At 41.5% G+C, this 13707-nt stretch overlaps 1 protein-coding gene across 2 annotated transcripts in view; it reads left to right on the top strand.

Annotated features, from left to right (window-relative positions):
• The window catches only part of DDC (dopa decarboxylase), an 83006-nt gene that overhangs the window by 44713 nt on the left and 24586 nt on the right, over positions 1-13707 (top strand). For both annotated transcript variants that reach the window (XM_075271143.1, XM_075271142.1), the window contains exons 6-9: positions 5607-5750; positions 8807-8873; positions 9250-9344; positions 13065-13132. In XM_075271143.1, the coding sequence (XP_075127244.1) occupies positions 5607-5750; positions 8807-8873; positions 9250-9344; positions 13065-13132 (374 nt within the window). The remainder of the gene's footprint in view (positions 1-5606; positions 5751-8806; positions 8874-9249; positions 9345-13064; positions 13133-13707) is intronic.

The raw sequence follows: 13707 nt of genomic DNA, 5'->3' as shown, positions 1-13707 counted from the left end.
GTGTCTGGGGTGGCATCCTGGCGCTGCGGGGTTGTCCTGTCGTGGGTATTGGTGCACACCTTCTGACTTGCACGCGTGGACTGCTGGTAGGCAGCTTTATCTCCTGGTTGATTAGTCTGTCCTCCCATTTGCACCTGGGAGGAGTGGTCTCTACTCTGTATTTAAACCCATGCCTCCCATGGTTCTGTGCTGAGTGTTGCTTTTACAGAGCTAGGCCTTAGCAGGAGGAGTAGGTGGTTATCTTGGATAGAGGAAGTTCCGTGGTTGGTTTTTGGGAGGTTTGGGTGAACGAGTTGGTTTGTGTGTTTTCCCTTCTGTGTTCACCAATCCTCCCTCTGTGTATAATTGACTGTGTGAGTGAATTGCCTTATCCTTTGATTTCTACTCAGTTTCCCTGTGTTTGTTTCCTAGTGTAAGGTTCCTTCCCATATTGGTTTGGGGAAATCCTTTCCCACATGTTTCCTGTGTGCTGCTTGTGTTGTTAGTCAGCGCACACCCTTGTCAGTCCCTGTCAGTAGCAGCTTCACTTGTTCGTTAGGGGTGACCCCCTTTAGTCTCCAGTCCCTAGAGATCTTATAGGGCATTCCTTCTCCCACTTCCCTCTAGGCCTACGGTATCAGTGAGAGAGGAGCTGTCGGGGTCAGGCTTAGCCTGAGTACAGCCGACCCACACCCGTGAGGCAGGGACCGGGATAGCTAGTGGGAGTAGTGCAGGGCGAGATTCCCTACTGCTATTCCTTAGCCCCGTTGCAGCTACCTGGACTGACATAACACCTAGTCTTCACACACAGACTATTATCAGGTCTTGATTACCCAGCTGACCTCCCTGGTGTGGGCCTTTACCAAACACCCTTTAGCTACCTGGCTGGGACATAACTGTCTTCCCAAATCACACCCTTCACTCTCTCACGCCACATATATAACTTTTTTTTTTTTTTTTACCTGGAATAACCCTCTTAAAAGTGTTAGGAGTGCATGTTTCTGATGACACAAGGTAGGCACAACATATTGGACACTGAAATGATATATTTCTTTAAAAATTTTAATTTTCACTTCCTCAGGGGTGTAGTTTCTAAAATAGGGTCACTTTTTTGGGGGGGGTTCCACTGTATTGATACTTTAGGGGTTCTGTAAATGCGACATCACACTTAAAAACTATTCCAGAAAAATCAGCCATACTAAAGCCAAATAGCACTATGTCTATTCCAAGTCATGTTCCCATAAAACAATTTACGACCACATATTGGGTATGTCCATGCTCAGGAAAATTTGTGTAATAAACTGTAGAGTGATAAATCAGTAAATCCTGCATTTCTCTTAGAAGATAACTGACTTTGTGTTAGCTGTCTTGATCCAGGCATCTTGCTTGAGGCATCTATTAGAGGCCACTTTTAGCATATCAGTATTAATTATCACACAATACGCTATAAATGCAATCATTGTAAATTACATTAACTTGATGGATTATTATGTGACCAGAAATCCATTTTCTGTGACTTAACTATGTCTACCGGCATATTGCTATATTCATCAGGAACAGATGTAGCATCTAGAACTATTACTAGATTTCTAAGGGTGCTATCTAGGGTTGAGCAATTGGGAAAGATCGGATCCCGATCGGCGATCGAGCAAATTTCACGATCGCAATTGAGATCGCCTGAAAAATGATCGAAAATCAGAGTTTAAAAACGATCCTGAAATCTCAAGATCGGTTCAACCCTACTCCATAAACATAGAGTAACTATGGTTGAGCAATCGGGAAAGATCGGATCCCAATCGGCGATGAAGCAAATTTCATGCTCTCAATCAGGATCGGCTGGAAAATGATCAAAAATCGGATTTTAAAAACCATCCTGAAATCTCAAGATCGACTTAACCCTAGTGCTATCACACAGTTGCGGTTGAGGCATGTTAAAACCGCATCAGATAAAACACATGCCTTTTTACGCTGGTGTTTGATGAGGTGCTTTTTGCACTGGGTAAATATGTATAATTGTGTCATGTCCTCTATTAGTCTTTTTTTTTTTTACTTTGGTCACAATCAGTGACTGTGGTGGTTACATCATCACTGGAGAAGAGGCATAACTTGCAGTCGCATTGGGGCCCAGGAGCTTTAGGGGGCCCATAAGCACTGGCGTAACTAAAGTCTTGTGGACCCCAGTGCAATCTTTTGTCTGAGGACCCCTTCCTCATCCCTACAGTAAATTCTTGATAGTGATGGTTACGGGTGCTAAGGAGTTTAATCTTTCCTAGAACATATATAAAAGTACTTAAACACTGTAAAACACATACACATTAGGTATCCCTGTGTCCGAAATTGCCTGCTCTACAAATCTATAAAAATATTTTTCCCGTACAGTAAATGCCCTAGCGGGAGAAAAAGTCAAAAGTGCCAAACCGCCATTTTTTCACTGCTTTGTCTCTGATAAAAATTTGAAGCAAAAGCAATTCCCCAAAATGGTAGAACTAAAATGTACACCTGACCCCGCAAAAAAAGACGCCCTATGCATCCCCGTACACGGAAGTATAAAAAAAAAAGCTACGGGTGTGAATTTTAGAAAAACATTTTTTTAACACAGTTTTGGATTTTTGTTAAGGGGTTAAAATGTAAATAAAACCATATAAATTAGATATCCTCAGAATCATACTGAAACATAGAATATACGTGATATGTAATTTTAGCTGCACAGTGAACGCTAATAAAAACAAAGTCCATAAGAAAGTCGCACAAATGCACATTTTCTTCAAATCCTCTGTACACTGTACAGAATAATTAATGGTAGCATCTTGAAGAAAAATTTGTCCCGCAAACATTAAGACCTCATATGGGTCTGAGAGTGGAAAAATTTAAAAGTTACGGGATTTGGAAAGTGGGGAATCAAAAATGAAAATTGAAAATCAAAAAATGCCATCGGCGGGAAGGGGTTAATAGAACACATTCATAAAAGTGATATACAAGGAATGTGCAATTCTCCACAGTATAGATTATGTTTTTTGAAGTACGCAGTTACTTTTCATGTAAATCTCCGTTTGTCCTTTACTTTTCTGTTATGATTATTTCAATAACAATACATGTGTTTCTAAAATGTCACCATCTTATTAAAGCTGATTCCATTGACACTGGTCAAACATAAAAGCTATGTAGTGAGGATGAAGTAGAGTACATTAGGTCTTGCAGACTTCCTGTGTGGGATTAAGCTGGGTATATTTACACTGCTTTAGGCCATAAAAGGCATGGGAGATTGCTTTGGTTTTATTTCCTGAAAGGGCAGCTGGCCCGTACATTCTCTGTCTAGCTGCAGGGCACTTGTTGAGGGAATTGGTCTTTGTACAGATACTCTGATAAGAGATGGGATATGACAGCGCAAACTGCAGACTGTCAGGGGAGACTGACTAACACTATACTGACAATAGAAATTGTTTAACTCTTTACAGGTTGAAAACTATTATTCTATTCCCGGATAAAATTGTCACAATTAAAAAATAAAATTAGGTGTTTTCAGTTAGTACAACCCCCCCCCCCAATTATTAGCAATACTTTGTGAATAATTGTATGCTCATACTTGTGAATAGTAATTGTTAATGATCCATAAAAATAATGTACTATACATGGTGTGCCAACCAAAGCCGCAGTCATAAAGCGCTTCATGATTACCAGCTTTCCCTCTATACTGGGCACCAGTGTTTAAGAGAAAGCACCATCCTACCTAGCATTAACTGGTGCTGTGGTGCAGTCTGTAAACTCTATGGTATCCTAATACCAGGGGTGACCTAGTCTTTGTGCCGCATGAGGTGGACGTCAGAAAGCCGAGTGGAGGGGGGCGGAGCGGAGCAGGTGGCGTTAGCAGGCTAAGCGTGAGGCGCAGCCGCTGGAGCAGTGCTGCGTCCACAGGGCCGCCCCAATCCACCGCTCGGTGACGGTGACGCTAAGGACAGCAAAAATACCACCCCCCCGGAGCCCCGGCATAGCGCCGCCTGAAGCGGTCGCTCAGGTCGCCTCATGAGAGGTGCGGCACTGCCTAATACCATGGCAAAAATCGCAGCATTTTACAGTCCCTGCAAAGTAAATAGGACTCTAGCGAATCCCATTCACACGTTGCAGAAAAACACTTGCAGCAAAAATGCTGTGATTTCAAAAACCATTGCTTTTTTGGAAATCGCAGCATGTCAGTTTTAAACGTTGAAGGTTTCCGTATAGGTATAATTGAAGCAGAAAGTCTACAGAGGAAAACTCTGTAGACTTTATTTGAAAAGCGCTGCAGGAGAAACTGTGATGGGTTTCTGCTGCAGTTTGTCCCGCAGCACCTTTTGGCTGTGGCTCACTAGAAGGGGCCCCATACATGGCAATGAAAAACAAACATGTAATTGACATTATATTTAAGTCCGTTATATGTCTGTTTTTAGAACAATAGGAGTCAATGGGAGCATACATGTCAGGTGAAAAACAGAAAACTGACTCAGGCTAAAGCCCTATGTTGCAGAAACGTAGCATTTTTGGTTACAGATTTTGCTGCAGTTTTTTAAGAAAAAGTCAGGAGTGAATTCAGCTGAAGTTTAAGTACTTCCTATATATTTCCCAATTCATTTTCTAGCCATTGGCTTTGACTCCAAAAAACGCACAATGCTCTTTATTATACTTATCCACTACTTAAGACAGAAATGCAAAATGTGTTTCAGTCATAATCTTATTATTAGCAGCATAAAAACCGATAGGACATCATGTATGGAGGCTTATACAATCGTAGAACAGTTTCCCCAGCAAGACCCTGCACAGATTTCCACTTTTCATGAAAACTCAGGTACCCCTTAAATGAGATGTTCCCACTTGCTGATTTTGGGGGGCTGTAGTAGAAGGAACTGCAATAATGTAATAACATGGAAACTTCTTTTCTTTATCACAACACTTATAGCACAACATGAATAGCACAGGTGAAAATAAGAAGCTTTGTAATATATTTTATTAAAGAAAAATGTTTTCTTCTCCCCTTTTCAGATAGTTATAAAAGACACTCAAATAATTCCTGCTGTTACACTCTTTAATTTAACACTAGGCTGTAAATAAGAGGCTACTAGCACACAGAATAAGGCAAGAAATCAAGTAACCAGTCGGCAGCAGAATCCCTCACCATAGAGTTGTAGGGGGCAATGTTCAACATATATCATTTTGGGATGTATTTCTATTCCAAAGTTAGCCAACTCGTAATTGGTTTACACTTAGACTAGACATTCTAAGGTTAGTTCACACACAAATCTACATGTGCATATTCCGTCACAGCAGCCACAACGGGATTCCGATGCAGTGCACGGCATCCCGTCGCGGCTTTCCGCTCCGGATTAGGCCCAAATGAATGGTGATAATGAATAAGGGTGCTGCTGAATCCGCCTGAAGAAAGGGCAGCAGAAAAAAGAGCACTAGCGGTCTCCATAGACCACCATTGTGAGGGGGCGGATTATGACGTGGATTCTGTGCCATAATCTGCCCCCTCTGTGCCCATGTGAATTAGCCCTAAAGCTGCACCAGATTTCTCATTATTTTAAGATGTTTTTGACTGTTTGCACTTAGACTAGACAAGATTAATAAATCTGCTCCATTACGTTTACCTGTAGGCTCATTCATCTGTGGAAAGGGCTGGACTTATCAGTGGGGTGAGAATGAGGAAGATTCAGTCTGATGAAAACTTTGTACTTCGTGGACAGGCTCTCAAGAAAGCTTTTGAAGAAGACAAGGCAAAAGGTCTTATTCCAGTGTTTGTAAGTATATTACACATTCTTAATTCTATCTCTCCAAGCACTCATTCATTAACCCATTCAATTTACTTTGCCAAGTGGGTGCAGTTATTTCAATCACACTCATGCAACCGAACAGGCTGCAGTCGCAGACAAAGGAATGCTGGGGACAGATGAGTATGTTTTTTTTTTTAAACATTACACTTGCACCAGGTTTGTCCAACCCCTTTAAGCCTTTAAGCTGAGTGTTGAAATATGGCTTCTTTCAATCACTGTGCATGCTTCAGGAACTCATATGAACTCATATGTCAGGCAGCTTCAGTGCTGAGTATGTTCACAAAGCATTCTTTCGGTCAGGGCCCTACATGGCTTAAAACACTTATACACTTCTTAATATCTCGTACGTCTTTAAACTCTTCTAACCATGCTGCATTAAATCTATACAATATAAGCCCTAGAACATATTCCATTCTTAAATAAAAAGTAATTGCACTATGGACAGAGACACACATTGGTACCTCCACAGAATTACATAGAAGATGGTTTATCCCTGAAATAGAGGAGAGTGTTTTAGATTGGGACCACAGTTTGACTGTGGAGGAAACGCAACAGCAAAAACTCCCAGCGTTTTACAATCACTGCAAAGTGGATTGTGGGGATAACGTCTATCCTTAGGGAGAGACCACCTTCTCAGGTGTGTGGAGACTTATACAGCCATAGTTGCTCCACTGCAAGGGAACATGGGAAAAATATGCAAATCTGTCTCCCAAGATGTAAACAGGGAGACAGTGCCTCTGTTATGCTGCCCTCTATAGCAAGCACCCTGAACAACATGCCCGACTTCCCAGAAGCCTTCACTGCATGATGCGAGGTTATAACCAAATCAATTTCTCAGCTACGGACGGCACCGTTTCTGTCTCTTTGGACTTCACCAGCACAGCCTAGAGAGAATTGATTTGGTTTAAGTGAGAGGCTGAGAGACCAGATTGTGGGGATCCCCACAATCTGGTCTCTCAGCCTCTCACTTGCAGTGAAGGCTTCTGGGAAGTCGGGCATGTTGTTCACGGTGCTTGCTATAGAGGGCAGCATAACAGAGGCACTGTCTCCCTGTTTACATCTTGGGAGACAGATTTGCATATTTTTCCCATGTTCCCTTGCAGTGGAGCAACTATGGCTGTATAAGTCTCCACACACCTGAGAAGGTGGTCTCTCCCTAAGGATAGACGTTATCCCCACAATCTGGTCTCTCAGCCTCTCTCTTAAACCAAATCAATTCTCTCTAGGCTGCTCTGATGAAGTCCAAATAGACAGAAACGGTGCCGTCCGTAGCTGAGAAATTGATTTGGTTATAACCTCGCATCATGCAGTGAAGGCTTCTGGGAAGTCGGGCATGTTGTTCAGGGTGCTTGCTATAGAGGGCAGCATAACAGAGGCACTGTCTCCCTGTTTACATCTTGGGAGACAGATTTGCATATTTTTCCCATGCAAAGTGGATGGGATTTTAGCAAATCCCATCCACACATTGCAGAAAAATATGTGAAGAAGACACGCTGCAATTTCCAAAATCTTAGTAGTGTTGGACATCATAGCATGTCAATTATACTTATGGAAATGCTGGCGGTTTACATATAGGTATAATGGAAGCAGAAAGCCTGCAGAGGAAAACTCTATGGACTTTCTGTGAAAAGTGCTCTGGGAAAAACTGCAATGTATTGCTGCTGCGTTTTTTCCTGCAACACTTTTTTGCTTCGGCTCGCTACATGGGGCCTTCGCCTTCAGTGTTTTTTTGCTTCAGCTTGCTACATGGGGCCTTCGTCTTCAGTGGTTTTTGCTTCGGCTCGCTACATGGGGCCTTCCCCTTCAGTAATTTTTGCTTCGGCTCGCTACATAGGGCCTTCGCCTTCAGTGGTTTTTGCTTTGACTTGCTACATGGGGCCTTCGTCTTCAGTGGTTTTTGCTTTGGCTCGCTACATGGGGCCTTTACCTTCAGTGGTTTTTGCTTTGGCTCCCTACATGGGGCTTTGCCTTCAGTGGTTTTTGCTTCGGTTCGCTACATGGGGCCTTCGTCTTCAGTGGTTTTTGCTTTGGCTCGCTACATGGGGCCTTCCCCTTCAGTAATTTTTGCTTCGGCTCGCTACATTGGGCCTTCACCTTCAGTGGTTTTTGCTTTGGCTTGCTACATGGGGCCTTTGCCTTCAGTTGTTTTTGCTTTGGTTCGCTACATGGGGCCTTCGTCTTCAGTGGTTTTTGCTTCGGCTCACTACATGGGGCCTTCCCCTTCAGTGGTTTTTCAGGCATTTTTTTCCTAGAATTAAATAAATAGAAAAAAAGTCTAAAGCAAACTCCAAACCCTAAAACACCTGCAACTGTGTTTTCAAAAACACCAAAGTAGTAAATGTAGATTATAGAATTATAGAATGCTATGAAATGAAAAAAAAAAAATGGCAAGGAAAGGAAAAACACTATGGGGCAGATTTATCTGCAGTGTGTGGATTGGATTAGCCAGAATCCCATACACTTTGCAGATACTGTATTCAAAAGGTGGGGCCCCAGCCTTATAGACAGAAATTATCAATAACACATAGGCCAGTATCCTCTTATACGTCACCTTTCCATAAAGTTAGTTTGTCATGTCTGTCCACTACTAGAGATGCTCAAAAAGCTACATTCAGTTATGCTGCAGCTACAAGCTGATTTTGGCTATAACTCCATTTGCATGTCCAAAGATCATAGTGTTACACATGAAGTAATGTAAATGAATATTTGCATTGAGATCCCAAAACAGCCATGACTGTGACTTCACAAAACTGGGCACAAAACACAACATTATTGCGAAGTGTGAACACAGCCAAATGGATCTCACAATTCACAAAGGACCATTAACAACAAAGTCATATATGTTCAGGATACCCATTACACACAAACTTAGTCAAATTACAATTGTATAGACTTGTATTGTATAGGCTAGTAAAATTGTTACTGAAACAAGGACACATATGGAAATGCTCTGCCACTTTAGATGCTTTCTGACAACTTATGGAATTTCACTTTATTTTACATTTCATTTGGTATTTTTGCAGGTTTGTGCTACCTTGGGGACAACATCATCATGTTCGTTTGACAACTTAATGGAGCTGGGGCCTGTTTGTAAGTATCAATACAATTACTGCATTTTTTGTTTTAGCAATGATTAAATTACATTTGTATTAATGATATATAAGATATATGACAATCTGAATAATATGTTACTATACAAAGAGTCACTAAGTTCTATTGAATCCTATTTTGTAGAGGATCTTGTGCAATATTCTAAGATTAAAATTTTACTGGACAAACATTAGAGCATTGCTTTGATAATTCAGAAAATCTAGTATAGGATCAGTCAGGGCATTCTGCAAAAAAAATTATCTAACTATGTCAATTGAATATAACTGGTTTCTGTTCTAAGGGCTCGCACCCTTAGACAAGAGTTATATTTACTAGATTGATCCAATCTGATGCGTCAACAATTTTTCACTTACAGGCAATAAAGAAAATATATGGCTGCATGTTGATGCTGCGTATGCGGGAAGTGCCTTTATTTGTCCAGAATTTAGATACCTTATGAAAGGTATAGAGGTAAGTACAGCTAAAATGATATCTCATTCTATACAAATAAAGGGGTATTTAGGGTTCACACTTTTCCAACATAATTTCTGTATTAGATCATTTTAATTTCGTAAGATATCTGCTTACTTCTATTTATTAGCAACATTTATGGTTTACTGCCAATAAATACAAATTTGGGATGGACACACGTGTACCGTGCATTACAGTAGTCATGATGTGCACCGATATGTTCATCATGTGATCAAGTTTCTATTATATGACACTTAACGATTCTGAAGTGCTTGAGAAATTGATACAGAAAGTTTATTAGAAAGTAAATACCGTATTTTTCGGACTATAAGACGCACTTTTTTTCCTCCCAATATGGGAGGAAAATGTGTGTGCGTCTTATAGTCCGAATGCAGCGTGTGCAGCGTCTGTGTCCTGTCTATGAGGAGCAGCACGGAGAGCAGCACGGTGCCTGCCTGCTCTGCCCCTCCTTCCCTGTCTGTGTCGCGTGTTTGCAGGAGCGAGATATGAGAGGCAGGGAAGTAGGGGCGAGCCAGACAGGTGAAGGAAGCGTGGTTTCAAGCTTGCCGAGAAAACCACGCCTCCTTCTCCCGTCTGGCCCGCCCCTCCTTCACTGCCTCTCAGATCTGGCTCCGGCAATGAAACCACACAGACAGGGAAGGAGGGGCGGACCAAACGGGAGGAGGAGGCGTGGTTTTCTCGGCAAGCTTGAAACCACGCCTCCTTCACCCGTCTGGCCCGCCCCTACTCCCCTGCCTGTGTGGCTTCATTGCAAGAGCAAGATCTGAGAGGCCGTGAAGGAGGGACGAGCCAGACAGGTGAAAGAGGCGTGTTTTCAAGTTTGCTTAGAAAACCACACCTCCTTCACCCGTCTGGCCCGCCCCTTTTTCTCTTCTTACATAGCTTCACTGCAGGGTGTCTCTTTCCATCCATGGATGAGATTAGATAGAATAGATAGACAGACAGATAGACAGACAGATAGACAGACAGATAGACAGATAGATAGATAGATAGGATAGATTAGATAGATAGATAGATAGATAGATAGATAGATAGATAGATAGATAGATATGTTCAAATCACCACATATCCCTACAATACATATAAAACAAAAACATTACTGTGAAACACATACACATTTGGTATCCCTGTGTCCGAAAGCCCCCGGTTCTATTTACATTGGTGAAATATTATATTATTAGGTTATTAAATATTTTACCAATTTTTTTTCCTTAATTTTTTTTTCCCTATTTTCCTCCTCTAAAACCTTAGTGCGTCTTATGGTTATTTTATTACTAAAAATACGGTAGTATAACTTGTTATGTGTATACCAAAAATAACAATTTACAAGCAGCTAACTACTCTGACTACTCCTGCTCATACTTAAGGGCCCCACGTGGGGTAAACATGAAAAAAAGCAGCATTTTACAGTCACAGGAAAGTGGATATGGGATTCTCGCGAATCCCATCCCCACTCTGCCGAAAAATAAGCGCAGTGGACATGCTGCAATTTCCAAAACCGTTCTCAATTCTACCTATCAAAACGCCAACGGGTTCCCTATAGGTTTATTTAAAGCAGAAAGTCCGCAGAGTAAGCCTCTAGGGACTTTTTTTGAAAAGCCCAGCGGGCAAAACTGTGATGCGTTGTTGCTGTGGTTTTTCTTCATCGCTTTTTTGCTGCGGGATGCTATGTGGGGTTTTAGCCTAAATGTTGAATAAGCAAGAAAAAAAAGCTGCTTTGTTGCCATATTGATGCAAAGATAAAACAAAATAATTGAAATAATTAATTTTTGTATACCCATTAGGCTACATTTACACAAGTGATTAGTGGCTGTGTGATGTCTGTTTTTTTTAATGGACATCACGTGGTAGCATTAACTTTAATGTCAGTTGCTATTCACATGATCCTTATTTTGACAGTCCATTGTATCGGACTGTCTAAATATAGAACATGTTCTATTTTTGCCTGTTTTCACAGATCCCTCCATACACTTAAATGTATGGGAAATCTGTGAAAATTATGTGCCCCTCAGGTGCAAAATGCCCATGAAAAATAGACATTTTTCATGGACGTTCGCATGAATGTCCGCAACGTCCTCAAATTTCCTCTTTTTATTATACACTCCACAGCAGGCCCCCACGGTATTATATGCTCTACAGTACGCCCCACCACACACAGTATTATATGCTCCTCAGTATGCACCCACACACACACACACACACACACCCAGTATTGTATGCTACTCACTACGCCCCCCCACAGTATTATATGCTCTTCAGTATGCCCCTCCCCCCCACAGTATTATATGCTCCTCAGTACACCCCCCCCCACAGTATTATATGCTCCCTAGTTCACCCCCCCCCACACACACACAGTATTATACTTACCCTTCTTCTGACTGCAGGAGCTGATGACTTACGTCATGGCGCCTGCGTCGGGGCAGAGGTCACACTCTGTAGTCAGTGTAGGCCACGGTTGAGCGGACTGCGGTCTACACTGACAGCTTTCAGCTGTACGTGGATTTGCACACACAGCTGAAAGTAGCGATTCCCTGTTAGTGAGCGATCCGGCGATGGTGCGAGGGCCACATGCAGCAGGCCGGAAAAATGTCCCGCGGGCCATAGTTTGAAGACCCATGACTTAACACTTCAAAGTTATGTATGTCCAAATCTACAAGAATGACACAAGAAATGTAAGTTATGTAGTCTTTAATTTGGCGGTAGCAGTTGAATATACTTGGGGGCAGATGGTAGACTCCCTATAAGCGTCATTTATTAAAACACTAACAAGCTTATCAGAGTGCCCACATCACCATCCGTCTTAACAGTGATAGTTATGTCCATGCTGCAGTAGGCTGGGCTGATATCTCAAACTTTCGTAGCAATCAATAAGAAACCCATTAAGTCTATGTTGCGGGTCCACAGTATATGTGTTTCAGAAAATAGAACTTTAATATCCTGGCAAAGCTTTTTATCTGACAAGCAGAGATCTTTTGTCATGGTATAATGAAATCCAGCAATGATAGGACCTCAGGCGCTCAAACAGAGATAAACCATGTCGTGACAACATATAAAAAGAGCAATGTCATTTCATGAAATACAGGGCCCCCACGTACTGCAGCCAGCTTTAATTTCCTGATTATGCTTACCTTTAATTAGATGTATTGGTTACTAAAGGAAATGAATGTACCTACAAGCTGTATCTAGAGCATCTGTCAAAAGCATAAAAATTCAACAGTGTGACAGTCATCTCCAACCTTTATGTCGGGGCTCCACGTGGCGTAAACTGCAGCATTTTACAGTCCATGCAAAGTAGAAGGGAATTTGGCTAACCCCATCCACACTTTTGCGTTTTTTTAAATCGCAGCACGTCAATTATGCCTATGAAAACACCGTCGGTTTCCTTATACTGTAGGTGTTACTGAAGCAGAGTTTGCTTCCGTTGATTTTCTGTGAAAGCGCTGTGGAAAAAAAAGTGACACTTTTCCACCGCATTTTTTTTCCCCGCAGTGCTTTTTCGCATCAGCCTGCTACATTAGACCTTAGCCTTAAAGTACTTTTTTTAGTCTCCTGCTTTTTCCATGATCATTTGACACTCTACCCAGTGAAGTTAGAAGTTTATTATTATATTGCTTCTGCTATAAATGTCACATAATCTTACAGAGTTGTGCAGTTCTCTTATATGTAGTTACGAAATGTTCTTGTTTTTTGTCAATTCAGTTTGCAGACTCCTTTAACTTTAATCCTCATAAGTGGCTTCTGGTCAACTTTGACTGTTCTACATTTTGGTAAGTTACATTAGAGTATGTAATATCTGTCATAGAAAGGTAATTAAAAGAGGAGTCAAAGAAAGTTAGTTCACTTACCTTAAAAAATATATATCTTAGAAGATCACATAGAAAGTGAGTGACACATATTAATTAACCCCTTACCAACGGGGCCTATAGACTATATATGTCTATCTAGGCAATCATGCAACTGCAGAAGTGAGGAGACGGCTGTCAGTGACAGAGGGACTGCCCATAGACAACACAAGGACAGTTTATTATTACCGTCTTTTCCTTTCTCATCACACTGCTCAATGCAATATATCCTTATACATTCGCCATGCCCTCCTTGTGACATCATGATTGTGTCATATGACACTGTAAACACTGGTGTAAGAAACTCTCTTTTTGTGTAAGCAAATAAAATATTTTTTTATATCAGTTTTCTTTCTGTGGGGAAAACAAAGCAGCCTGTATAACCCACGTAAGTAGTCCGTGATTCATCTAACAGTCTCTTTCACTATTGCTAACTATCTGACTATCTGCATAGATTTATAAAGAATAGAGATGAGCGAGTACTGTTCGGATCAGCCGAT

This window comes from Leptodactylus fuscus, chromosome 4 (genome assembly GCF_031893055.1).
Source record: "Leptodactylus fuscus isolate aLepFus1 chromosome 4, aLepFus1.hap2, whole genome shotgun sequence".
Lineage (NCBI taxonomy): Eukaryota > Metazoa > Chordata > Amphibia > Anura > Leptodactylidae > Leptodactylus > Leptodactylus fuscus.
Note: the sequence above shows the minus strand (reverse complement) of the source record. Positions and strands in the feature narration are given on the sequence as shown.